Below are 26,286 nucleotides of genomic sequence, written 5' to 3'. Positions count from 1 at the left end.
AACTGCTGGCAGGGTGGTTAGGCAAAACAGAAGATATACACAATCTGTTTCTGATTGTGGAGTTGCTTTCAAGAGATATCTATCTGTGATTGATTGTTCTCTTCACAGAAAATGGATTTGCAAGAGACAAGGTAATTTAAGAAGTTGTTTTTGCCTCTCAGAAACAGATGCACAACTTGACTCTGGCTAGAAACTAATGTGTCTCTCCCCCCCCCCCCCTTCCAAGAGTTGGAAGTGATATAGTTGTGTTATTTCTTGTGGTTTGTCCCCATTGTCAGTATTGCTATCAGTATCACCTCATCAAACAGATGATAGTGCTTCAAAAAGATGTGAAATCTGTTTGACCAGATCAGTACTGGACACGAAATGACAATACGTAATGAGTTATAACAACTCTATCATACCTCCTTAAGCTCTCTTAAAACCTATTGACTTTCTCTGGCCATGCAGCCCTCCTGATTTCAGTGAATTTGACTCACAAGTATGCATATTATTATTTATTTTATTTGTGATTTCTGTCCCACTTTTCTTCATTAAAATATACTCTTGACAGATCACACTCACCATTTTAATAAAAAAATACATTAAAACAATAAAAAGCTGCTGGCCAGATCCACACATTTAAAACACTCACATATCAATTTAATAGTGCCTTGGTAGTCAAACGGCTTGGCTCCTGAACAACCAGCTCCCGAACACCACAAACTCAGAAGTGAGTGTTCTGGTTTGCAAATGTTTTTCAGAAGCCGAACGTCCGACTTGGCTTTTGCAGTTTCCGATTGAGTGCAGGAAGTTCCTGCAGCCAATCAGAAGCCACACCTTGGTTTTCAAACCATTTTGGGAGTTGAACAGACTCCCAGAATGGATTAAATTCGAGAACCAAGGTACCACTGTATATACTGATTCTCCTTCTTTACTTCTAGGTGGTCCCATTAAACGCAGTCCAAAAGCACAGATTTTCTAGATACCTTTCAGTGTAGTTCTTAAAGTGTCTAAGTACAATCCTTAAATTCAATATCAGTATTACTTGTGTGGCCATTTTGGCACTGCAATGATTTGTGTGTAAATGTGTACTACTTCTGAAAGCTCAGGTCCTTGACAAGACAAACATTTGTACCAATGAAAAGGGGAATCTTTTAGAAAAAAATTAATTTGGTGAAAAAGACATAACAATGCATTGTTATCTGTTTGTTGCAACAGTTGCTCTAGTTTGGGGCCCTTAAATCAGAGTATATTTGTCCATTTGTGAACTGGCAGGTTGCACTTGCACATCACAAATCTGCACAATAATTAGGAGCAGTCATATTTTATACATTTCATTTAAGTTGACTGTTCCTTATATTTTAAACAGATGTTGATCTCTTTACCGAATTCATTGGAAGAGCATTTTACCTTCCTGATGGAAAAGCTCCTAAGTATTCTACTTTAAATGAGGCTAAACAGGCCTGTTTAGTCTTGTCATCGTGTATTGGAGTGGTAGAAGCAGGGAAAGATTTCATGATACACACAGGTCTAAGCATATACAATACCAGGGACAAAAGTGTGAAAACCTGGATTAAATCAGGTATGCAGTACAAGTATGTGCAGAATTATTTACTTTTATCTCTTTGCTGAAATTTATATAATTTAACTCAAATGCAACTGGTTTGTCTGTATTATTTTTATTAATAACAATTTTGGGATGGGTGCATGCCTATTAATTAGAAAGTGACGCTGGGCCATCCTAAATGAGGCAGTGGTTTCTACATACTGAGGGGATGCTTCAGATATATGTAATATAGAAGTAAAAGAAGGCTTGTAGCTCTAAGGAGTTTACCATTTAAATACTCGCAGTGGGCGAAGACAACAGAGGCAAAGAACTATGAATGTGGGCATAACAAATATGTGCCATCAATTGCTACACTATTTTCTGGTAGATACTACATTCTATGTCCTATTCATGTTTGGATGATTCAATCATGCTTTTTAACATCTACATGAAGCCATTGGGAGAGATCATTAGGGGGTTTGGGCTGGGTGTTCACCAGGTTGCGGATGATACCCAGCTCTACCTCTCATTTAAATCGGAGCCAGTGAAGGTGTGTGAGTGTCCTGTGTGAGTGCTTGGAGGCAGTTGGAGGTTGGATGGCAGCTAACGGATTGAGGTTGAATCCTAACAAGAGAGAAGGACTGTTTCTGGGATACAGGGGGCAAGCAGGTGTGGGGACTCCCTAGTCCTGAATAGAGTAACTGTGCTTCTGAATAACTAGGTATGCAGCCTGGGAGTCATTTTGGAGGCGCAGGTTAATTATGTGTCCAGGGCAGCTCCATCTGGTACGCCAACTGAGACTGTACCTGCCTGCTCACTGTCTCACCAGAGTGGTACATGCCATGATTATCTTCCTCTTGGACTAGTGCAACACACTCTATGTGAGGTTACATTTGAAGGTGACTCAGAAACTACAAAGTGTAGAAGCTAGACTGGTGGCTGGGAGCGGCTGCTGGGACCATATAATACCAGTCCTGAAAGACCTACTTTGGCTCCCAGTACATTTTTGAGCACAATTCAAAGTGTTGATGCTTACCTTTAAAGCCCTAAACAGCCTCGGCCCAGGATACCTGAAGGAGCATCTCGACCCCCATCGTTCAGCCCAGACACTGAGATTCAGCTCCAAGGGCCTTCTGGCAGTTCCTTCACTGCAAGGTTACAGGGAACCATGCAGAGGGCCTTCTAGGTAGTGGCGTCTACCCTGTGGAGCACCCTCTCAGCAGTTGTAAAGAAGATAAATAACTATACAACTTTTAGAAGAAATCTGAAGGCAGCCTTGTATAGGGAAGTTTTTAATGTTTATTATGCAGCTGTAGCCAGATTTACCCACAGATGTAGCCTACACTTTATGGAAGTCATTCCTGTATTTCACTGTAATATAATATTTTTGCCTGGCGTGCTCTGGTCCATGGGGTCACGAAGAGTCGGACACGACTAAACGACTAAACAACAACAACATAATATTTTACATCTTTCATAGATTGTGTCGCTGGAAGATTTGGAGAGAACTGTGAACAAATATGCCGCAAGTGTGGTGATGATGTGCCATGCAACCCCTATACAGGGTTGTGTGGTGACAGCTTGTTTTGCAGCAAAAATGACCCTACGTTCGCTTGCAAAAAAGGTGATCTGGGAACCCCTTTCTCTGCTTCTTCTTAAAAATTTCTGCTCGCATAAATATGAGAAACCATATTATGACAAAAGTTGTAGGAATATCAAACAGTGGTCATGATCCTTTTCTGGTTTCAGCTGAAATTAAATTCCTTTAAGTATATAGAACCAATCCTATTTCTTTGAAAGGTGTGAAGTTGAAATGTCAAAATGCAAGCAGGATATAGCTAAGTGAAGTAATAACGCTGCTATTTGTTACTCACAAGGTTGGAAGGAAAGGTTAGCATCCTTTTGAAGTCATGGATTAGCTCAGTACTTGAATTATATTAAAAAATCAGAGAATAGAGATAGTATTCAGACTTCACTCAAAGTATCAAGGATTTGATAAAGATTGTAGGATAAGATTATTAATTATGTTGTATGATAACAAGCTTAAAACTCAACAAATCATTTGGCAATAATCCAGTATCCTTCTTTCAAAGAGAGTATGGAAAATAACAGCATTAAGTTTTTCCAACAAATAAAATTGATCATGGGCAACCCCCCCCCCAAAAAAAACCCATTGGCAATTCCACAATTTATCTGTTTCTTACAAGAGGCAGATGCTTTATATTTGTACTCTGGAAGAAAGTCAGCTACTTCTTAATCAAATCAAAATGAGTGCATTTTTTAAAAAAAATAATACCATGAGTTGTAGTGATACTTTGGAATTAATTGTAGGGAGTGAATGATGTAAATGAGCTTGCTTGATTTCCTTAATTTGTCAATAAAGGGCAGTTTTTATTGTGTTGGGTAAAATGTCCAAAACAAGCCTCATGTCTTGTAATTTCTGACATTCAGCTCAAGAATAAAAGATCCACTATTCCCTAGTTTATTTTGCTTTCTAGTAAATCTTGGCATTTCCCAAAATAGTTGAGGGATGCCCATAATTGTGAAGAAGGGTTAGTTTTTCAGATAATTTTATACAAATGAAGGTGCCTCATATCAGATGGTTTCAGGGAGTATAGTGCCCACTTTTGCTTTTTTTTCCAAGCAGTCACTCCAGGATTAGAGGGTGCATGTTGTTCTTGTTCTTGTTATTTTATTATTCTTGTTATTTAAATTTATATAACACCCTTCATTTGTAGTTCTCAGGGTGGTCCACAACATAAAAATATAGTGCATTTTGCTGTTTGATTGACATATTATTTCACTGCTAACAAGAAGGGTTCTGCTTTAGCACAGTGATGGAAGAGAAGAAGACAGCTGTAGGCTCTGTGGTACCTGAAAAGTGCACATTGGTGGAACCTGATCTTGTGAGGTGGGCCTGGTAAATAAGGCTTGAAGCATGTTTCTTTGATCATAGCTCTGAGATTTCATATGTATCTTACTCGTTTAGGATGTGAGGGCGATCTGGCTGCGACATCTGTCACCCCATTGATCGCCAGGGTTGATTCGGCTGATCTGGCTGGCTAGGCGGGTGTCCCCTTCCTCCCTCACCGCTCCATGTGCGTCCCTCCCGAAGCTGCGCGCTCGGTGGAAGAGGACGACCATCCCAGATAGAAGGAGTGTACCGTTCTTCGGTCAAGGGTATACGATAGCTGCGCTCCCCTGCTAGAACCTCCAAACAAGCTCATATGTATCTTACTCGTTTGGTCTACATAGGTAGTAAAACATAGTATTACATATAATATTTAGGCTAGCTTACCTGGAAACAATTCACCTTGTATGTATGTGTTTACATTTCAGGGACCTTGATTGGCGGGAGATGCCCTGTTGAAGATGGCTGGGTGTACTGGCATGGCAGCTGTTATTACTTCCCCAAAGCAACAGAAAATACATGGTTTGATGCAAGAGATATGTGTAGACGATATACGGATGCAGACCTTCTCTGGATATCTAGTAGAAACGAGATGGTATAAGCCTGTGTTTTCACATAATATATATTTACTTGTATGACTTTGGATATGCCATGTGGCAGCTTCAGTGGGAAATGCCAGTTTGGGGGATGGTTTTAAGCTGATATACAAGTTTTTGTAAAATGTGTGTCCCCCATTTCTACACCACTTTTTCATAGGTGTTCTACCTTTTAAATTATTTAGGATTCACTTCTTACTATATTGCCAAGAGGAATCTATTGGATTGGTCTTCATGGTGGTCTATTTTGTACCCATTTGGAGTGGTCAAAGGCTAATGTTTTATACACAGATTTAAAATGGTAAGTTGAGTGAGGCCCACAGTTGCCGCTGCCAGCAAGAATAAGCACCCACACTCTGAAATTTACAACAAAGTTGAATGTCCCAGGCTGCTCCCAGACTTTGGAACCCCCTCCCTCAGTGCCGGATTTACGTATAAGCTAAACAAGCTATAGCTTAGGGCCCCACTCTTTTGGGGCCCCCCAAAAAATTAAATGGAAAAACACCTGGATGTACGTTTCCAAAATATAAGATAAAAAACAAATAAAATAAAGCCTACATACAGCAACAGTGTTTTGTATTGTGCGGGCTCCTATTTGTTATGTGCAAATGGCTTTAGATACCTATTAGGTGCATAAATTACCATATAGCATATATTCAACACAAAAAAACAGCGACAATTTGTTGTTGACAAAGGACAGCTGAGCATATAAAGGGCCTCATTACCTTCAGTAGCTTAGGGCCTCATCAAACCTAAATGCGGCCCTACCCTCCCTAGATAAGCTATATTGGCTCCCTCCTTGTTGTTGTGCCAGCAGGTGAAAACTTCCTTGTTCCAACAGGCTTTGGGGCACTGACTGCTTTTAATGAGACGGCTGCTGCCATTCTGTTTTTATTGTAATAGTTGGTAATGTTTTAATACATTTTATTTGTGTGTATAGTTTATCATTTTATCAATGTTTAATTTTTCAAATTATTGATGATATTGGCAGTTCTTATTTTTATCTGTAAGCATCCTTGAGTCCCCTCAGGGGAAAAAGGTTGCATATAAATAAATATATAATAATAGTTCTAAAGCTCATGATCAGCCCCATGCTCCCTCTGAAACTTAAAGTAGCTCTACTGGGGGTACATTGTCCAGACCTATTTGCATAAAATCCTGGTAGACTCACATTGCTGAATGTTGTTTTTGTTGTGTGACACTAATATGCTGCTAGAAGCTGCCAAACTCAAAGACTCATTAGAGGAATTTGAAATGTGGCTCGCCCCCCCCCCCCCATGTATTTACGAAGTGTTCAGAGCATGTGTTAGAATTTACCCTTAAGCCTTTCTGTTGCTTAATTCTGCTGCTTCCATCTGCTATGTGGCATTTCTGATACAGTGGTACCTCGGGTTAAGTACTTAATTTGTTCCAGAGGTCCGTTCTTAACATGAAACTGTTCTTAACCTGAAGCACCACTTTAGCTAATGGGGCCTCCTGCTGCTGTCGCCGCGCCACTGGAGCCCGATTTCTGTTCTTATCCTGAAGCAAGGTTCTTAACCTGAAGCACTATTTCTGGGTTAGCAGAGTGTGTTATCTGAAGCATATGTAACCTGAAGCGTATGTAACCTGAGGTACCACTGTACTCATTCCAGGAGACCACTAGCTGCACTACTTACTGCCCTCGTTCACATGTCATGGTACAGGAAACTGGCTTACGATGACCACACAAACATGCAGCTTGCAGCTGCTTTGCTTTTTTCTGGCCCTTTTCCTTCTGTACCATGAGCCCAAGTTTGGACAACACACTAAGCCGAATGTTTGGCTTTCTGTGTTGTGTAAACCAGGAGGCTATGGAACAGAAAGCAAAAGTTTGGGCAGTTTCACACATCATATAATGGGATGTTATGGCTAACTTTAGCCATACATAATTATGTACTTACCAGTTGTATGTTTCATGCTTTTCCATATGTGTGTGTGCATTATGTTTTCACATATTTATATGCAATATTTTGTTTTCTTAACAAGGTACTTTGTGAAGTAGCCCTTAATAGAATGCAAATGGGCAATAGTAACTCATTGAATACTATTAAAGTTTGTAAATCGATTTTCAAAGTAACAAAACTTTTTCTGTGTGTGTTTCTAAAAATTGAGGTTACGTAATAATTCATGGACATTCACCTGGAATTGCTGTGTGCAGCTAAATGTTCCCGAAGGTTCAATGCCAGGAACTAGTTGTTACGGGAAAAAATCGTGGGTTTGCAAGAAAAGAGAAGAGGGTAATGTGAAATAATACTACTGATTTATGTAAAACATTAGAAGACATACAATAAGATAGTTAAATTTTAAAAAGACTTCCATGTCAATTTCAGTATGGGCACCCTAATACACAAATTGTTGAAATTTAATTAAAACCAATATTTTGTGCATCAAAAGTACAACTCTTTTTTTTTTTTTACCCAAATTGCTAGCCTAGTAAGTTAAGACCAGCTTTTCTTGTGGGATCTGAATTACTTGCATAATCAGATTTTACTTAGCAATATGAAAATTCTGAGAGAGTTTGAAATATTTCTATCACCAAGTTTTTAAGAAGCTGATAATAATATAGAAGTTGCAATATAGTTGTGGGAGTTTGCATTAGCAACCAATAGTAGCAAAAATTTAAATTTAAGGCAAAGTTGGCTAACTTTCTGTATTGTAGCATTGCTTGCTTGCTTGCTTTTTTGTTTTAAAAAATATTTATATACTGTATTGCTATTCATACAAAATATTAAAGTGGTTTACAATCACAGTACATTAAACCATACAGTTAAAACCATATAAAAAATTAAAAAATACTCTTCCGTTAACTATTATGGAAAGATATATTCTTAGTTGCCTGCATAGGCTTGATGGAATAGAAGAGTTTTAAGCAAGCATTTAAAAGTTGAAACAGAAGGTGCCTGCCTACTTAATTAACTCTTTATAATCCCCATTTGTGGAGGGAGGTTTGGCTGGCGCCTTCATTATACAATTTCAGGGGCCAGGTGAAAACATGCCTCTTCAATCAGGCCTTTGGCTGATTGACATCCGATGCCATTTTTAATGTGTTTTTTTGTGGGGGGGGGGAGTTAATGGTTTGTTGTTGTTTTTTCCCCACTATGTATTTTGTGGTTTATATATTGTAACTATGTTGTGAACTGCCCTGAGATCTGAGGGTGAAGGGTGGTATACGAATTTAATAAATCATCATCATCAGTACCTGCAGCAGTTTTTGGGAGGTGCTGGGCAAGCTGTCCACCTTGGCAAATGATCCAAGGAGGCAGGCCTCTTTTTTGGCAGTGCAGGAGATTAAATTGTCTGGCACACCTGCACCAATCCACCATTTCTCTGCATCTCAAGCCACCATTCTCTTCAGGGCCTGGCTGGCCAGAGGAGCAACAGCACTGGAACAGTGAAGATGCACAGTGCACCTCCCTCCTTTCCCCCATCTGCCCTTTCCTCTAGGACAGGCAGACAGGCATGGGTCTGTTCCAACTTTCCCTGCCTTTTTCTCAGGGCTAGGCAGAGTAGAGCAGCACATGAAGCAGCTATTGGTCACCGCTGGGGGGAGGTGAATGTCTCTGACTAGGTTTTCAGTGCAGCTAATCTGAGAAAAGATTTGTCATCTTCTGGATTGGGGGGGGTGTGACTAAGATCTATCTTTCAATTCCAGCTTTGTCAGAGGTTTATATCCTGGTTGCTCAGAAGGTCCTGAAGATTCTCAGAAATGTAGAGAGGAAGAGGCCTTGAGGTTCAGCAGTAGATCCACTTCCCCCTTTCCTTGCAGCTAGGGTAGCCAAGAAACAACATAGAAAAAGATGGGATTCTTCCAGCTCATCTTTGGAGTTAGTGATAGCTCCTTCTCCTGCTATAGTTACCAAAAGTTTAAGAGGAAATGGAGATCTTATAAACTGAAGGTGCTGTGCAATTATCAGACATGCATCAAGAGGGGCTCTCCTCATTTTCTGCAGGAACAATGCAAAGAAGAAGTCTTAGTCTTTTATATTCCAACTCTCTCTCTAAGTTGCAAATGAGAATTGGCAGGATCAAACACTCAACCAACTGTATGGTCTTAACAGTTTTTTTAAAAAATAAACTTTAAAGGTAATTATCCCAAAAACTCTGAACTATTTGTCTGAAATTTGGCAAGCTTGACTCATTTTGTATTTTTTTTTAAATGATATTTATTAAAATTTCCAAAAAATCCAAAACATGAAAGAAAAAAAAGAAAAAAAGAAAAAAGAAACAGTTACATTTAAGACCTTACTTTCATTAACATCTTTCCAGGACTTCCCCATCCCTCCGCCTCTTGTATTCCATTTTCATTAGATTAGTTCAACAAGCTCTTACCCCAAATTTTGAAATTTATTATTATTTTGGAACTTATTATTTAGCCCATTATTCAATTTAATTCATCTTATATAACCATTTTCTCTTATATTTTTTGTTCTTCCCTAAGGTCGACCCCAATTCCCTTCCACGAATTCCCCTTTTTGTCACAGACAGCAAAACAAAAGAAAATAAAGAGAAACTTCAAAATATAATTTTACAGCCTTTGGATTCCAAATCTCCCTCCCCCCTTTCCCGGTTTCGATCCCCAATGTCCATCCATCAATCTATCTGCTGCCAGCCTAGAGACCCCACGTCCATGTCCAAATCTCTCTCGATTCCACTTTGCCGTCTTTTTGGTAGTGTTTAGTTTCAAACATCCAATCTTAGAGGAACTCTCAAAAATGTCAATTTTTCTTCCATCCAGACCTCTATATTTAAGAGTAAAACTCGAATTCTGTTTCTTAATCCTTTTAAAGTCTGGATGTCCCAAATGCTCCAACTTCCAGCTTAGTCCAATTCTTGTTCCTCAAGTTTCTTTTCCTGTTCCTCTGCAAAAACCTTCTAATTCAAAAACTTCTAGTTCCTCTACAGAGGCTTTATTTATTCAGGAACAAAAACTTACGTCAAGTCCCTTCCATTCTTCAATAGATATATCCATTGTCTCCTTTAATGCAGAGACCTCTGTAGACAAAATAATGCTTCGTTTTTGCAGCTTTCCCAGGAGATAAAAAGTCCTGTTCAATTCCATGAGTATTTTTCCACTTGCCACCATTCTTGCAATGTTCCAAGGCCTCCTCTAGAGGGATTATGGTAACTTAGTTTCCTTCCAAATCACACCCAAAAGTCAAGTTAACTTGTACCCTTGTTTTCAACAGTTTATATCCAAATTGTAACGAATCTAACCAGCAAAGTCATCAAAACAAAGTTCTCTTTTATTCTCCCACTTTGACAGCTACTTTGACAGCTGTCAAAATTTCTATATCTCTTCGCCAGGCTCTCTCATGACGGATCACTCCTGCTTTCCGGGGGGTTGCACTTTAGTTCTCGCAAATCACTCTTCTCCTCCAGCACAATTACTTGTAATTTCCCATCGTGAAATTAATAACTTTTATCAAAAAAAAAACCGAGCTCTTCTCTCGACCTTAGTTGTCAGATCCTTGCTTTAAATCGTCTACAACAGGGGGGAGACGGACTTCCTTTTTGCAGCTCCCCCGCTCGATCCAAATTAAAAAAACAAATTTTCCCTTTTAGGTCCGATGAAATTACTCACGGGTTGTTATTTTTAGTCCAGATTTTCAATAGAAGAAGTCGGCGCTCTCCGTCGAATGGCATGCGGCTTCGCTCAGCAGGGGAAGCAGTGGACTCATAGCACCACACCACCCCCCGTCCCCCGCTCCGTAGCCTTTAAAAAGGCTCCTTCGCGGGTTGGGGGGGCGCAAACGGTGCCCGCCGAGAGCTTGACTCATTTTGTAGGGCCTACCATGTCTCCAAATATCCTGTACCTGTGTTTCAATACAAGGATGGTATGGCCATTTTGGTTTCCCAGTGCAAATCAGTGGGATTTCCAAATATTTGTCTGCAGAATCCAGGGATTGAGTCTGGATTGCCCCAAGTTGGGACCAGTCCAAATCATTGAATTGGGCCCCAGATGAGTGAGGCCACGAACAGCCCTAGTTTCAAGTGTTATTTGGGTTTATTGTGCTTTCTGTTGTAGGTAAGTGGGACTTTTCCTACATTGCCTTCTGTATTAAAGGGGGGAAATAACCCTTGCCAGATGCCTGGTATAATTCATGGCACTTTTATTTTTCCTTTTTACTCTGTTCATTCATTCATTTATTTTACTGGCATGCTGCCTTTCCACAAAAAACCATGCTCAAAGCAACACAACAAAGAAACAGGGATACATTTAAAACAAACACTACAAAAACAATTTCATAATAACATAGCAAAATAATGACATAGTAAACATCTCATAACAGCAAAAAAACACATTTTTTTCAATATTATAAATACAAGATTAAATAAACAACATGTAGCATCCAATTTCAAAAGTATCATGGGAACGTCACATTTTCATTAGTCCTAAAAACACCCCTCACATGATGTTGCTCATAGTCCCTTTCCTGCAGCGGTTTATAAGGCGGGCAAGGGATGGGATAGCTGGAAACACTCCTTCCTTTATGTTACTCACAGTCTCTCTCCAGCAGCTTCTTTTCATCTGTCTAGGCTTAATGTTTGATTGGCACAGAAGTCCTTCAAATGATGTACGTAAATTGCACGGCTATTTATCCAAACTAATTTTGTTTGTGTTCTAGAAAGTACAGATTTCATCGAGTTTGGTGGCTATTACCTGACTGGCATTGTCAACAACACTAAAGTAGTCACCCACATATCATTACATGATGCCTTTCTGCATTGTAGAGACAAAAGAAGTCTTTGCACTGGAGTTCAAAGGATAAGAGCTACGTACATAACACTGATTGCAAAGCGTCTTGTATTTGTCAGGGGATCATTTGCAAATCTCTATACAGCATATTTGAAAACCGGTATGTAACAGTATGCCACACTTGTGGAATCCTGTGACAGAGATTATTTAACCCATTATATAAATGAATCACTCTTTTTATATTCATACTATATAGCTCAATGACCCCTGGGAAGCTCCCAAGCCCACCTCCATTATTGTCCCTAACCAACTGGTATTCTGGGTACACTGCTTCCATATTTGGAGGTTCCCAATTAGCTATCATGATTAATAGCTAGTGATAGAGCTATTGTTTTGAAATGATTACTGAGCACCCACTGAAGCTTCAAAAGATTCTTCCAGACCAGGGATTCCCAAACTATTGTCCATTGAATTGGTGGTGACTGCTCCACCAACTTATTCACATATTCTGTAGTATGTCTATACATTTGTGGTTGAAGGCAAGAGATAGGAAGCAGTCCAGGTTGCTCCGCCTTGTTAACCCGAAAATCAGCCCTAACAAGGCTTTTAACTGTTCCTGAAGTAGGCAGTTTCCAAGCTTTGTCTAAACCTAAATGACAGACAAACCCTATCTCAGCTCTCACAGGTACTCAAGCCCAGACTGTCAGCTTCTAACTTTTAACATCCTCCTCCTGATTGGATGACACTCCACCCACCCCTAATTGGTTTCTGGGTCACCAGGAGGCTGGCCTAAAGTTTGTGTCACACAGTTGTTTCGTAAGACTGTTCAGTTTTTTTGCAGAGCAGCAAGGAGATGCTATTATGTAATTTTCACCATCCTGCTTTAAAAAAACCAAAATAAAACATATTATGGTCATTTTAATATGCAATTATATTTGATCTTTGAAATCTCTTTTGGCAGCTTGCACACCAGGGTATTATGGTCCTGATTGTAGTATAAACTGCACCTGTAATGGCACTAAGAACTGCAATCCATTAACTGGAGAATGTGCAGAAAACGAGCAGTGTAACGAAGACTTCATAGGAAAAGATTGTGAAGAAGGTACACAATTTGCAGTCCTGTTTCTTGGGTGGCCCTCCCCTCCTCAGACTGATCTGGAGGGGAGAGAAAAAATGAGCTCATTGATCAAGGTGACAAAGCTTTTATGGAAGTAGCAGTGTAAAAGAATTAATCTGTTCTTATTCTTATCACCTAATAACAATAGTGTCCTGTGAAAAATTGTGAAAGGATGTGCTACTTCCCTTGTTCTACTCTTTATTGACAAGCAGAGTAAGAATGGTGAAAGGGGATGTTACTGAGGAAGAATTAATAAGTCAGAAATTGTAGGACTTGGGTTTGTCTGGCAAATCTGCTGAGCAACAAATGAGACATTGCATGGGATTTCTATGACTAGGCATCCTCATGTCTTTGTGACCAATAAAGACCCTCATTTGTCCTACTTGTGACTCATGGTTGATCAGACCTTGAGTCTGGGTGGGATCATGCAGAAGGAGCCCCACAACATATCAAATAGTGAAATTCTAGTTATAAAGTTTTATTAAATCCAGTAAATTAAAAACCTTATCCTAAACTGCACTCAAATTTACAACTCACAAATAATCTAGTTGGCCAAACTAGGTGTAGTGAAGGTTTTGATGCCAGAGTCCTGGTAAATGCACATTTCTGCATCAGAGTTATCTACTGCATTTTCCAGATTACTTTTAGCTCAAGGCTAGCTTCATACCGGTCAGCAGTTAGGGAGAGATAAGGAAGCAAGTTTTGTAATGTGCCTGCAAGAACTAACCAGAGCACGTCTGTGCATTTAGCGCTTCCATTTCCTTTTCCACGCCCTTGTCAGCATTCTGCTTAGAAAACATGGGCTGTTTTTCCATCTTCATGCACACTAATGCAATCTTCTGCTTTCTCATGGCTTTCTGGCCTGCTACCTATAGCAAGGATTGCCAAACTTTTTGGACCCAGTAGCACATTTGGAATTTTGAGAGAAAGTCATTAGCACCAATCACAAAATGGCTGCCATAAGGTTGTAGCTTGACACAAAATTGGTATTGCTAATATTTCTACATAGCCAAGTTTGGTTGACCTGGGAGACCAGGGTTTAGATCCTCACTCACGAAGCTCATTGGGAGATATTGGGACAGTAAGTGTCTTTCAGCCTAACTTATTTCACAGGATTGTGTGAGAGAGAACTATGTGTGTTACCTTGGAGGATATAACAACAACAACAACAACAATAGAATAATGACACCCTTTTGCTTCATAACTTTTTTCTAGGAAGACTATGTTCTTTTCTTTTTTTAATAAAAACTCAGAATCTAGGACTTCTACCCAGGGTCTGGTGTCACAGTGAAGGCCTTTGTAGGTGCCTACAGATGCCGGTCTGGCAACGTCTGACCTGATCATGCCTACCCATTCAAACACTATTTCCAGTATCATGCATGTTAGTGAAGCATGGCATACAAGCATGTCAATCAGGTGCCAAAATGTGTCTCATGCACAAATGATTGACATTAATTGATTCCTACCTGCTTCTGTGGGATTTCAAATCATCCATCTAGCAAGAAGGGCTGATGTGATCTTTAGCAGATGAGTTCCTCAACATGAAGCTGGGACACGTGAAATGAATTGTTTTTCAGCAGTAGGTTTACTTCTGCACCTGGGTTATCAAGATATTGTTGCATTCATCAGGTGAAAGTTTTTATGCTGTAACCAGATAGTGATTTATGCTGACTTGGGGTGCTTTCACACTAGATGTGTAGTGTGGAATTACCATGCCTCATTCAGTTTTTAAGGAGCATCCATATGTTGAAGTCATCCCATATTTTTATTGTGTTTCTTCCTTTTTTTTTTCCTTTGGACCACAGGAAGTTTTGACTCCTTTTTTTTGAGAAAAATGAAAGAGCCATGCAATCTCTGCAGGTATAGATGTCTAATGCTACCCTTCTCTCTTTTTAGCCGGGTGTGTTTTGGCATGGGCAGTGAAGGGCTCCCTTTCCTGATACATCACCACTCAGCATTCATTTATTATAACATATGTACTGGACACTATTTTATGACTCCAATTTATTTCTGGCATCAAGTGGGTAGTGGATTGAGTATCAGCCCTCTGCAAGCAGGCTTAATTGTTACAACACTTCTGACCTGGTGGTGGGGTGGGGGCAATGACTTGGAAATTATATTTGTTTAAAATGCTGCTGTTAATTTCTCAGGTGTGATTAATCTTAAGTGTCCAACAGATCCTGGATGGTGGTACTGGAAGGACAATTGTTATTACATAGAGACGGTGAAGCAATTCACTTGGGAAGGAGCAAAGGATTTCTGCAATGCTTATTATGAAACTGAACTTATACGACTGCCCCTAAGGAAAGAGGAAAAGGTAACATGCATAAACTGACACAGTTCTGGAATGGCATAAATAATGAGAAATAAGAGTTTATTTATTTATACCCTGCCTTTTTATACCCTGTCAACTGAAAAACAGTACCTTCTCCTATTGGATACAGAAGTTAAACTTAACATGCATTTGGAGAGCAAGAGAATTTTCTGCTACTATTTCAGGCCTGACATAGGAGTCTTTATTCTGCTCTAGAGTGGGTGTCTGCTGATGTTAAATATCATATAATGCAACCAATTTTCCTATATCAAACCTATGATATATGTTAAAATATGAAGATAGGGAGGACAATGTTAGGGAAAACATGTAGACTTGTTTAGTCCTGGAGCATAAAGTAAGTAAGTGGCTATATCATTATTTGTCATTGCTCTGTCTTGACATAATTGGCAGTGTTACATTATAAAATCCTACCCCCCTCTTTGCTGAATATTTTGAACATTCAAAAAGATCCGAACAATGTGTAGTAAGGAAAGGAACATATTGAAAAAATCTACATTGCATTGTTCATCTACTTGTTCAAGTTATATGTTCTTGCTTTAATTTTTGTACACCATTTAGAGATGCCATTTTATATATTAAGTGATATAGAAATGGTCTAAATAAATAATAGATAAATAGTTTCAAACAATTCTTTTTTCAGGTAGGGCAGATTACAGAACTATGCTGTTGATGTTCAGTATGTCTATCAAATAAGTGTATTCTTAATCTGCAGGTCTGGCTGATGTCTATGATAAAGGATGCTATATGGACTGACTCAGCAGTGCCAAAACTCAAAGAAATGACTAACTCGTAAGAGAAACTACTGCTTTCATTAATGGTGTATTAGGCAGGTTTAGTTGTTTAGCTGATTATAAGAAATAAGCACCTGTTGGGATGTTCATCAGTCATCAGATTTTATTGGTCAACCAAATACATGTACAGGTTATAGCCAAGAACAAAACAAATAAAAACAGACAGGTCTTAAAAACATATTATAGCACATATTATCAAAACATTATAAAACACTTCACAAACTCAGGTGGGAAACTCAGGGCACGACAGGACTCCAGGGCTTTCCTGAGTTGAGAGGCTTTTAGCGCAAGCTTTACTGTGTTAAACATAACTAGTTTGTTTGAGCTAGACAGCAGGTATTTGATGTTATCGTTGCCTTCACTGCTTCCATATCCTGTCTGACCGATAGTTCCTGCAAATGCTCTTTAATAAACCTTCAGCTAGACTGCACATTAGATGTTAGGAGGGCTACTGGATAAAAACCAAATTTTTGAAGGAATATATTATTACAGCTTTCTTTCCAAGTAGCCTTAGAGGGCGATTGCATCTGCTCTGCCACACATAGCTTGACCAGCTCATTTACTGAATAATAGTCAGTAGAGCACGAGACTCTTAATCTCAGAGTTGTGGGTTTGAACTCCAAGTTGGGCAGAAGATTCCTACATAGCAGGGGTTGGACTAGATGAACCTTGTGGTTCCTTCCAACTCTACAATTCTATGATTCTTATTTTAGATCAGAATAGAACATCCAGTGGTTTTGTTGTAGCAGCAACATTTGAAACAGACAGGTGAAGGCAGGACAGCAGGCAATGTTTTGAAATTTCAGACATGCTACTGACAGTATTTAGCAGCCACCTGTAACAGCATTTAGTAAATTGTCTACTAATTATTAAATGATCAAGAAATATGCCATTGAATTGCAGGGGGCATTTTTGGATACAGTGTTGTCACAGATTTAGAGTCCTCAGTTCTAATTTAAAGTTTTGCCATTCAAATTCAACATATAAATAGAAATTACAACATTTTAAATTTCATCATTTCAATTTTTTCTCTGATATTCATTTGTATAGCCTTGTTTTTAAACTTTATATTTTGCTATAATTACCTTGCCTATTATATACTATAATTTAAAATATTGGTGATATTTTTTTTTTGCAGTGTCTAACCTTACTTACCTTGGGTTGCATCCAGCTAAATCATTGTATGCGCAGAACAACTTCTGCAAGTGCAATGCAACCTCCCCTCCTTTTACTCCCCCATGTTCCCTATACCCTGCCCAAGAGGCTTGGGAGAGCTACAGAGCTGGTTTTCTTGTGATCAGGTACATTCTGTTGTGCTTGCAGAAGTTATCCCACATGTGCAAGGGTTTATTTGGTATAACCTCTTGTGTGTTTGATTCTTAGTCAAGAAATGTATGGAAAAGCTTCTTCCACCTGCACACAAATGAGGAAGAATGGGGACCTTGAAGAAGTTCCGTGTTCGTTCTTTGCTATCTTGGCTTGTAAAAGAAGTGTAGGTAAGAGAAAATTCACAGCAGTTCCCAACTAGAAGCAGGGATGTTTGGTGAACGTGACCTCTGTCACTTGCAGTAATGACTTAACATGATACACACTTCTCAGGCTGATAGGCAGATTGGAACCTAGTTATCCAATGCCTTTTTGCATGTACTGAATGTTCTGAAGCCATGGTGACCTGACTTAGCATTCTGTTTATAGAACCAGCTGCTTGTACGCTATGATCCAAGGGTCAGATGGGTGTCAAGATCAATTTGAAATGTGCCACCTGGGACAGTGCCCATTGCCAAGCACCCCCCTCCCCAAGCTGGGTTGTCTGCATGCACAACATGCATCTACATCAGGGTGGTCCAGCACATGGCCCAGGGGTTACATGTAGCCCTTGAGGCTTTATTTGGTGGCCCTCGGCAACATATGACCCCCCCCACATCCCTTGCACCACCTTCCCAAAGCCGGTAAGCAAGGCACTGGACTTTGGGATGAAGGTGTGAGGGCTCCTAGAGTCCTCCTTCCTCCTTCCTGAAGCCTAGTTAGTGCTTCTCCAGCTTGGGGAAGGAGGTGGGAGGATTCTAGGACCCTGCCAGAGCCTATGGTCTCTTTCCCAATGTCTAGCACCTTGCTTGTCTGGCTTTGGGAAGGCAGCCTGCGGGTTCCATGTCTGAATACTCTTGTAGCCCACTTGGTATGAAACGTTGGGTTGCCCTGTATTAAATCTATTAATTGTGTATTTAATTATATTTAATTTTATATATATACTCTTACAGGATCAGGTGCAGAGGAGTAGTATTGTACACAGACAGCTCCATAGTTCTGTTATTGATATATCCACTTAAAAATATTAGGGAGTGGCTGATGGCTGAGACCTTAGAGACAGACAATAGTAGGACAGATAGATAAACATTCTGAGGTAGTATAAGGTAGCTTTCTATCTTCCTATTAGTTCAGCAAAGTTACTTGTGCAGAATCAATTGTTCCTTGCCCAGGTCTGTGGCTCACTGCAAGACTGGCTTACTGGTCTATATTTGGAGCTACCTCTGGCTGGTATCCCTGTACAAAATTCCCAGATGTTAGTCAGTTGTTAACTCCAAATGTTATAAATAGTAGTTTCAAGATGAATAATAATTCCAGAATTCAGCACAATGTCTTCCTGCACAGCAGTAAATTGTTCAGAAAAAGGTAAAGTAAAGGGACCCCTGACCATTAGGTCCAGTCGTGACCGACTCTGGGGTTGCGGCACTCATCTCACTTTATTGGCCAAGGGAGCCGGTGTACAGCTTCCGGGTCGTGTGGCCAGCATGACTAAGCCGCTTCTGGCGAACCAGAGCAGTGCACGGATACACCATTTACCTTCCCACCAGAGCAGTACCTATTTATCTACTTGCACTGTGTGCTTTCGAACTGCTAGGTTGGCAGGAGCTGGGACCAAGCAACGGGAGCTCACCCCGTTGCAGGCATTTGAACCGCTGACCTTCTGATTGGCAAGTCCTAGGCTCTGTGGTTTAACCCACAATGCCACCCACATTCCTAATTGTTCAGAAAGCCATCTTCAAATGCAGCATTCGGACTTCGCTTGGTAGAAAAAAGGAATTAGGAAGCCAGCATATTATTAATTGGCAAGCCAGGTGGCTCTGTGTATAATAATGACACAAGTGAAGTCACAATGGTACAATATGATCAGGCAGATTATTCTAGGAAAATGCAAAGGGAAAAAAAGAATTTTAAAATACCTTTCAGATGCCAAAATGTTCTGGCTATACCCTGGAAAGATGCTCATCTTGCCTATGGGGGACAAAATGTATATACAAAAGGAGCTTGCAATATCAGCCTGCCTTTTAGAAGAAAAATGCACTGGAATCAGCTTATGGAAAAGACAGTATGTACCAGTCAGTGGTAAAGAACTGATCTCAACTAACTCAAAGTCGGATGCTACATTCATGAAAACTGGTAACTGTCCACTTTAGAGTGTGGGGAAGGGTTATGGGAAGGAGTAGCAAAAAAAATGAGAAAAGGAAATTAGAAAGGTATGGAACACTGTTACTAATCATCACAGTAATGACCTATTTATGTACATGCTTCACAAAGTTAGCTGAAAGTCATATGTCTGCAGCCTGGTGCTGTGATGGTTTAATTGTTGTCTGTGTTTTTAATGGACTTTTAAATATTAAATATTTAATGGACTTTTAAATCTGTTAGTGTTTAGCTACATTTAATTATTGTCTTTTCTATGTTTTTAGGTTTTTCTAGTTTGTCTGTGTAAGCCACCTTAAGTCCCAGACTAAGGCAGGATAAAAATAAATACAGGCAGCGGCCATTTCATGCAGGGGTTCCATTCCCAAGCACCGCAAGCATCAGGGGAGCACATATAAGCACGCCCCGCCCCTTTTCTGCATCCAAAAGGACCTGCACATTGGTAATCGTGCATCAATTGGATGCGCCTAAAATGGTTACCACCTGTGTAGCAATAACAATAATAATAAAATATAGCAGCTTTTTATAAAATAGCCTGTTCCCATCACATTCTAACATGAACAAGAAGCAGAATCCAGGGCAAAGCTGTATAGATAGGGGTTGGCATTGTTCACAGTGCTTCTCATTAAGGTAATTGGGATAAAGTAAGAAAGCTATAATATAAGGCAGAATCAAGAAGAGGCAAAACCTGCTTCTCGTTCAGACATTGGAATCATCAAGGGCACGGGGCAAGTTCAACCATTTATCCCATGATGTCCTTGAGTATATGTATTTCGTATAAAATTTATACTGTATTATAAATGAATGGCTTTCATTTGTTCCTTTATGAAAAATTAATGTACTGCACATCCAGACAGTGTTAGCTGACTGGTGCTCAAAGGACATCTTCAAAGGAGGTTGGTGTAAATTGGCCCAAGTGGGTTGGGCTCGGGATTAGGAATCCAGCCTGCCTGTTTGCTATATAAATTTAATCCACTTTAATTTCGCAAGCCTAAATTTCTGGTATGTGTTTGAATCCCTCTTGCGGAACACAGTCTGAAGGCACCCAGTGTCTTTCACCATGACTGAACCCCTTGATTTTTTCCTGGCTTCCTGGCCTTAATTAATTACAGTGCTGTTAGAATAAACTTCATAGCCACCTGACACTTTTCATTTCCCTTTTTGAAAAAAAGACAAACCAGGATAAAAACGACACTTCAAGACTGTATACACTACTTTAACTCCCCTTTCCCGAATAAAAATGGGTACAACACTGGGTTATTTGGCAGGGCTAGCATAGACTCATATAATTGCAGAGTTGGAAGGCATCCCAGGGGGCATCTAGTCCAACCCTCTACAATGCAGAAAATGCAGAAATCTCAACACGTCGCCTCCCCACATTTTCCCACTAATGTGTCCTTTCAGTGCAGTGATTTCCAGGTGCACAACAGGGACTTTCTCCCCTCTGTTCCCTTTCTCACAAACTGAATGAGCAGAACATTGCCTGCACATCTTGCTTCATACTTGAGGTTATACAAGGTCTAGAGACCTGCATGATAAAAGAATTAAAAACTTGGAATCACTAAACTTTGAATAAAACTTACATGAAAACAAACTGGGAATCTGCAGAATATTATTTTTTTTGGGGGGGGGACTGCTCCTACTTCCCATCCCCTATGGACACACACAGGAAGGAATAAGTAGACCCTATTTATTTTGTGCCCTTCATCACTGATGGAGGAAGAGGAATGTGGGGGGAGCGCACCACCCCTGGCAGCGTGATCCCCAGGGTGCCATCGCGGGTGCCCCCTGCCCCCGCAGGTGCTGTGCCCTGCCCCTGGATGTGTGCCCCGCCCTTGCGGGCAGTGTGCCCCGCCCCCGGGACATGCGCCAGCCCCGCCCCTGCCTGCTATCCGCCCCAGGTGCCGGAACATGAAGCTCCGCCACTGCTTCTCAGCACTCACGTGGATATTGTTTAACTTCATGGAATCAGATCTATATGCCTACATGCCTTATTGTATGGGGACTTAGATAAAGATTACTATTTTTTGAAGGGGGTGGGACCATAAAGTACTGTTCTTATCTAAACATTAGTTCGTTATTTTAAAATACATTTTCAGCTTGCAGAGAAGGACATTTTGGAGCCTTTTGTCAAGAAAGGTGCCCAGAATGTCCAGAAGATAAACCATGCAATAGATTAACAGGAAAGTGTGCTGGTGATGTGACCTGCTCAGAACATGATTTAAAGCTCTGTGAAATAAGTGAGTACTACAGTAGTGGGACAAAAGTGGTCTTATTAGCTTGAGGCTATTGATATATTCCATTTTTGTAATCTGTTCAATTTAATTTGTGGGATGATGGAACCAACGGTGTAGGTGGTTTTTCACCACGTGACAGCAGGCAGGAGCAAAGAATTGTGGGAGGCAAGAAGTTAAGTGGCTCTGTCTATAGATGGGGACCCACTTTGTCTCAAAATAGCGAGGGGCAATGTGACCTTTTATTTATTGTACTGTTGCCTGCCTAGTGATAATTATGTAAGTGCATCATTTCCCCCCACTGTGTTCCTTCTTTTTGAAAAGATCTGAGAAGCCACTTTTGTTACTACAGTTGGACATACTTCAATGGACAGTGTTATTACATTCCTTCATATGGGCAGATTAATCATAGTGATGCAGAATACATGTGCAGCCTTTTTAAAGGAGCCCGGCTTCTACATATGACTAGCAATGATGAAAAGGTCAGTGACTTAGGCATCAATCAAGTAGATAAAAAAGAGACACTGTCATTCTCTGATTTCTTAAATGGGTTTCTACTGCCTTTCATCTTATGGAAACTTGTTAGATTACATGGGGAGATAAAATAGTACAGGTTGCAATTCTGCCCCGGTAGGCCTTATTTCTGTTTAGGAGTGGGCTGAAAGTAGAGAAGTGTGAGAATAAACCTTTTTTTAAAAAAAATTGTGTGTGTAGACCTTGTTTGCACCTTTATATAGTACTTTGCTAATATTTTCTTTAAAACCATAAATTCAAAACAAGCTGCTATTAATTTTATGTAGAACAAATAAGATAAACTTAGGAATGGCTCATTGCTGAGAAACAAAAGAACTGTGAGCTATGTTCTGGAAATTCTCGTGTTCGGATAAACATGCTAATCTATTGTAATTTATTTCCCGGTCTTCTTTTTAACTGGCCGAAAACCTCCTAGTTTGCGCAGTGCGACATGTATGCTGTCTTTTGTTAAAAGAAATTTGTAACTGAAATTTAACTTCAAAATGTTGGATATTTTCAGCTGTCATCAGATGTTCTTGTCTTCTGTCACTATTAATCCTTTGCAGGATTGGGTAGCTAAAGTGATCTCTAAAATATTCTGGGTTCACGTAGCTGGCCCAGATTTCCAGCCAAAAATGTGGCTTTCACAGGAAGAAAAGCTAGAAGGCAGGTAAATTAAACAGCTCTCTTTTCACAAATTCCCAAATTTTGATTTACTAGAGAATAATTATGTCATAAGGCTGTGTGTGTGTGTATATATTACTTGTTGTTGGGAACCACATCATCCTGTAGTTTTGACATCATTCTGCAATCAAACAGCAGATTACTTTAACTTTTGGAATGTTCACCCATAAATTGTTCTATAGGAGGCTATGATATTGGTTTGTGCGTTCTGAGTGTTGATTGTAATAACAAGGAGGTCTTTAATAGGAACAGTTTTGAACTGGATAGCAGTTGGAGAGGGAAGGCTTAAATCTTCCCTCCCCAGTCATTGTACAGTGGTACCTCAAGTTACATACGCATCAGGTTACATACGCTTCAGGTTACCCAGAAATAGTGCTTCAGGTTAAGAACTTCGCTTCAGGATGAGAACAGAAATCATGCTCCGGCGGTGCGGCAGCAGCAGGAGGCCCCATTAGCTAAAGTGGTGCTTCAGGTTAAGAACAGTTTCAGGTTAAGTACAGACCTCCGGAACGAATTAAGTACTTAACCCGAGGTACCGCTGTATTCCTGATGACAGTCTCTCCCACTTCCACAGCTGGTGATTAATTTCTTAAAACCCATTTTCATACATGTTGTAAACATCTGTTGTTAAGCCTGAGAAACCCATAGCCCTTTGCACTTATGGATCCTTTGCTGCTGCTGCATGTGAATACAAAAAAAGATAGCTTTTATGTTGGGACAGGGTGTTTGCTTGTTTGTTTTTTAATAGAACATGGCTCATGGGGAAACCCAGCCAGATGGGCAGGGTGTAAATAATAAAATTATTGTTGTTATTATTATTATTATTTAACAAAATTATACTCCTCTGTTTTCTGTAAGATGATATTCAAGTGCATGATAAATAATTATATAAATACCTGTTTAACAATATTTTGCATATAATTACGGAAGCCTTGAAACAACCAACTCATGCAAAGGCAAAGACCAGTTTGTATCTAAAGTATTATAATTCAAGTATATGTTGGACCACTTAGTGTTCAAAATGCTAAATATTAGAGTATAACATTGGAATCAGACTATTCATGTGCACCTTCCCACCCACAATAGTTTACTATTGACCATCCTAAGCTGTTTATAGCATAAAGTATGTGTTGTTTGTCTAGGTTTGTTTAGATATATGTGTACTTCATGTTTCAGGATTCTTTTTGATGCCGAGCAGTTGTGTCCTCAGATGCAACCTGCTGTGGCTTTTTTGATATCAGCTCCTTGTTCAGGAAATGCTTCATGGATCTGTCAAGCCCCATTAGGTGAGTTTAATGTTTAGCAAGATATTGGGTGTTTAGGTAAAAATCACTAAGCTACTTTCAAGTTTCATTGGGAGTTCCTTTTCTACAACTGATACTGCCTGAGCCAGGGTAGCTATTTGAGTTTGCATTAGGGTTCTATGTCTATACAAGCAGAGGTCCATGGAGCAAAAAAAAAAAAAAAAAAGGGGGGGTCCCAACACTGACATATAATAAATACATTTTTAAAATAGTGAAGTTTTCTACGGGCTTACCTCCTAATTAGCAGTGTCTTGGGCACCGGGGTCTGGCCATATTTTACAGTGTAGTGAGGGCTTAGCATCTTTTATCTTTCCTTGTTTTCACAGCATCTGAGCCAGTGGATGATCCAGAAAAGTGGTGGATTCCAGTAGTGATATCCACTTTAGTTACCACTGCTGTACTGGTAGTGACCGTGATTGTTACATTTAAATATGGGTTCTCTATTCAAAAAGAAGCAAAAGAAGCAAATGATGTGAAAACAGCATCATCTTAAATCAGATGCCAAGCTTACCGTTCCATGGTCATACAGTTCTTCGTAGAAGAAAGAACAAGCACTAATGTATATTGTTGGCCACCTGAGAAGCAAACTCTGTGAGCTCCTTTTGCCTTGTTCTTAAAATATTTTGAATTGCAGAGGTGGGTTTGACAGGTGAAATAGTAAGTGTAATAGGCAAAGAAGCAAAAAAGGAATTGAAAATTTGTTCAGTGTCTTAACAGACTTCAGAAAGTGTCCAGGAACATGAATAAAGTTGTATAATAGATGCTCCTTCAGTGATTCAGAAGAATGGCTGTCTGCTTCCAGCACTGAGTTTCACAAAGCAGGAGTGTATTCAGTAAGCAAAGACTGGTTGAACATAACCCTTGTACTTTACTCCTTCAAGTGTGTGTTCCTGTTTGTTAGATTTTTAAATAAACTTGAAGGAAAATATGCTCGTATCCTGTAGTAGATTGTTTAAAGATAATGAACCTTAAAGCTTCTAGCTATCCATCATTGGTACTCCATTCACTACATACCTTCATCAAAAGAATACTAATTCTGTAGGTTGTTTTTCAAACAACTATTACCCCAAAACTTTGGCATTATCCCTAGGACGTTTGCATAATGATGACGTGCTGTGCTACACTTAGTTTTGACTATACAAGAAAAAGGTAGGTTTAGGATTTAGAATAGATTATTATAATGATAATTAGGAGAGATGGGTGATTTTGAAGGACATTATTTTTTTGTTCTTGACTTGCAAGTTAGCTTTTAGGGAAACATTTTTATTTGCATATTCTGGGGAGATGTTGTAATCAGTGGGGGGAAGAGAGGGGGTCAGTAAATGTAAATAAGTGAATATATATATTGAATTGATATCAACTGCTGTTTAAATTGCTGCTATGGCATTGCATTTCTATTGAGGATCTGTTGTCACACAAAAAAAGAAACAGTAAATGTAATTCAAATTGCCTTTGAATGTTTGGTGGTTGTATTTTGGAACTTTAGGCATCCATACCTGAATGCCTTAGAATGAGTTTCAGTAACTGAAGCTAATCACATACAAATTATTTGTAAAGAAAAACCAGGAAAATATCAACATCATACCAAACTGAAATTTGTAGCACTTGGTACATAATAGTCAAAAGATTAAAAAAAAAAAATACTGTATCTGTGTAGGTAAAAAAAATAGCAAAGTGGTGAACTACATCTTCCCAGACTCTTCCGCAGACTCAGAGTGGGGTTAGGGATTCGTGAAAAACTGCTACCAGTCAAAGTAGGCGGCACTGGGCTAGATGACTAGTGATCTAATGCAGTATAAAGCAGCTTCATAATGGCAGGCTGCTGGTGCTCCTTTTGTATGCCATGCTGCTTTATCCCCATTAGAGGGAAGCAAACATTTCCAGAAAAACAGCTGAACTTCTAAAACTTTGTTCTATGGCCTTTTAATATGCAAACTGCTTTGCGGTATTTACCTCACAACCACCATGTGAAATAACGGGTTACTGTTCCCATTTTATAGTTCACACAACACATACATAGCCAAGCAAGCTTACTAACTTTGATTGTCAAGACAGAAGTTCAGTTTACTTATCACTGAATCACGCTGGCTATC

The 26,286-nt window shown here is 39.6% G+C and overlaps 1 protein-coding gene across 10 annotated transcripts in view; it reads left to right on the top strand.

Annotated features, from left to right (window-relative positions):
* The window catches only part of LOC309336388 (uncharacterized protein), a 78,663-nt gene extending 53,542 nt beyond the window's left edge, over positions 1–25,121 (top strand). For 6 of the 10 annotated variants that reach the window (XM_081852009.1, XM_081852008.1, XM_081852007.1 and 3 more), the window contains 17 exons: positions 13–131; positions 1,352–1,564; positions 3,009–3,152; positions 4,868–5,034; positions 5,221–5,336; positions 7,169–7,293; positions 11,683–11,913; positions 12,715–12,855; positions 15,021–15,187; positions 15,918–15,994; positions 17,380–17,492; positions 19,225–19,434; positions 21,558–21,698; positions 22,017–22,174; positions 22,772–22,875; positions 24,066–24,175; positions 24,520–25,121. In XM_081852009.1, the coding sequence (XP_081708135.1) occupies positions 13–131; positions 1,352–1,564; positions 3,009–3,152; positions 4,868–5,034; positions 5,221–5,336; positions 7,169–7,293; positions 11,683–11,913; positions 12,715–12,855; positions 15,021–15,187; positions 15,918–15,994; positions 17,380–17,492; positions 19,225–19,434; positions 21,558–21,698; positions 22,017–22,174; positions 22,772–22,875; positions 24,066–24,175; positions 24,520–24,686 (2,503 nt within the window). In that variant the 3' untranslated portion in view covers positions 24,687–25,121. Of the gene's footprint in view, positions 1–12; positions 132–1,351; positions 1,565–3,008; positions 3,153–4,867; positions 5,035–5,220; positions 5,337–7,168; positions 7,294–11,682; positions 11,914–12,714; positions 12,945–15,020; positions 15,188–15,917; positions 15,995–17,379; positions 17,493–19,224; positions 19,435–21,557; positions 21,699–22,016; positions 22,175–22,771; positions 22,876–24,065; positions 24,176–24,519 lie in introns of those variants that run through there. The other 4 variants (XM_081852006.1, XM_081852010.1, XR_014153985.1 and 1 more) reach the window with 4 other exon arrangements.
* The last annotated feature ends 1,165 nt before the right edge of the window (positions 25,122–26,286 follow it).

Source organism: Podarcis erhardii (genome assembly GCF_964252035.2).
Source record: "Podarcis erhardii genome assembly, chromosome: 2".
Lineage (NCBI taxonomy): Eukaryota > Metazoa > Chordata > Lepidosauria > Squamata > Lacertidae > Podarcis > Podarcis erhardii.
Note: the sequence above shows the minus strand (reverse complement) of the source record. Positions and strands in the feature narration are given on the sequence as shown.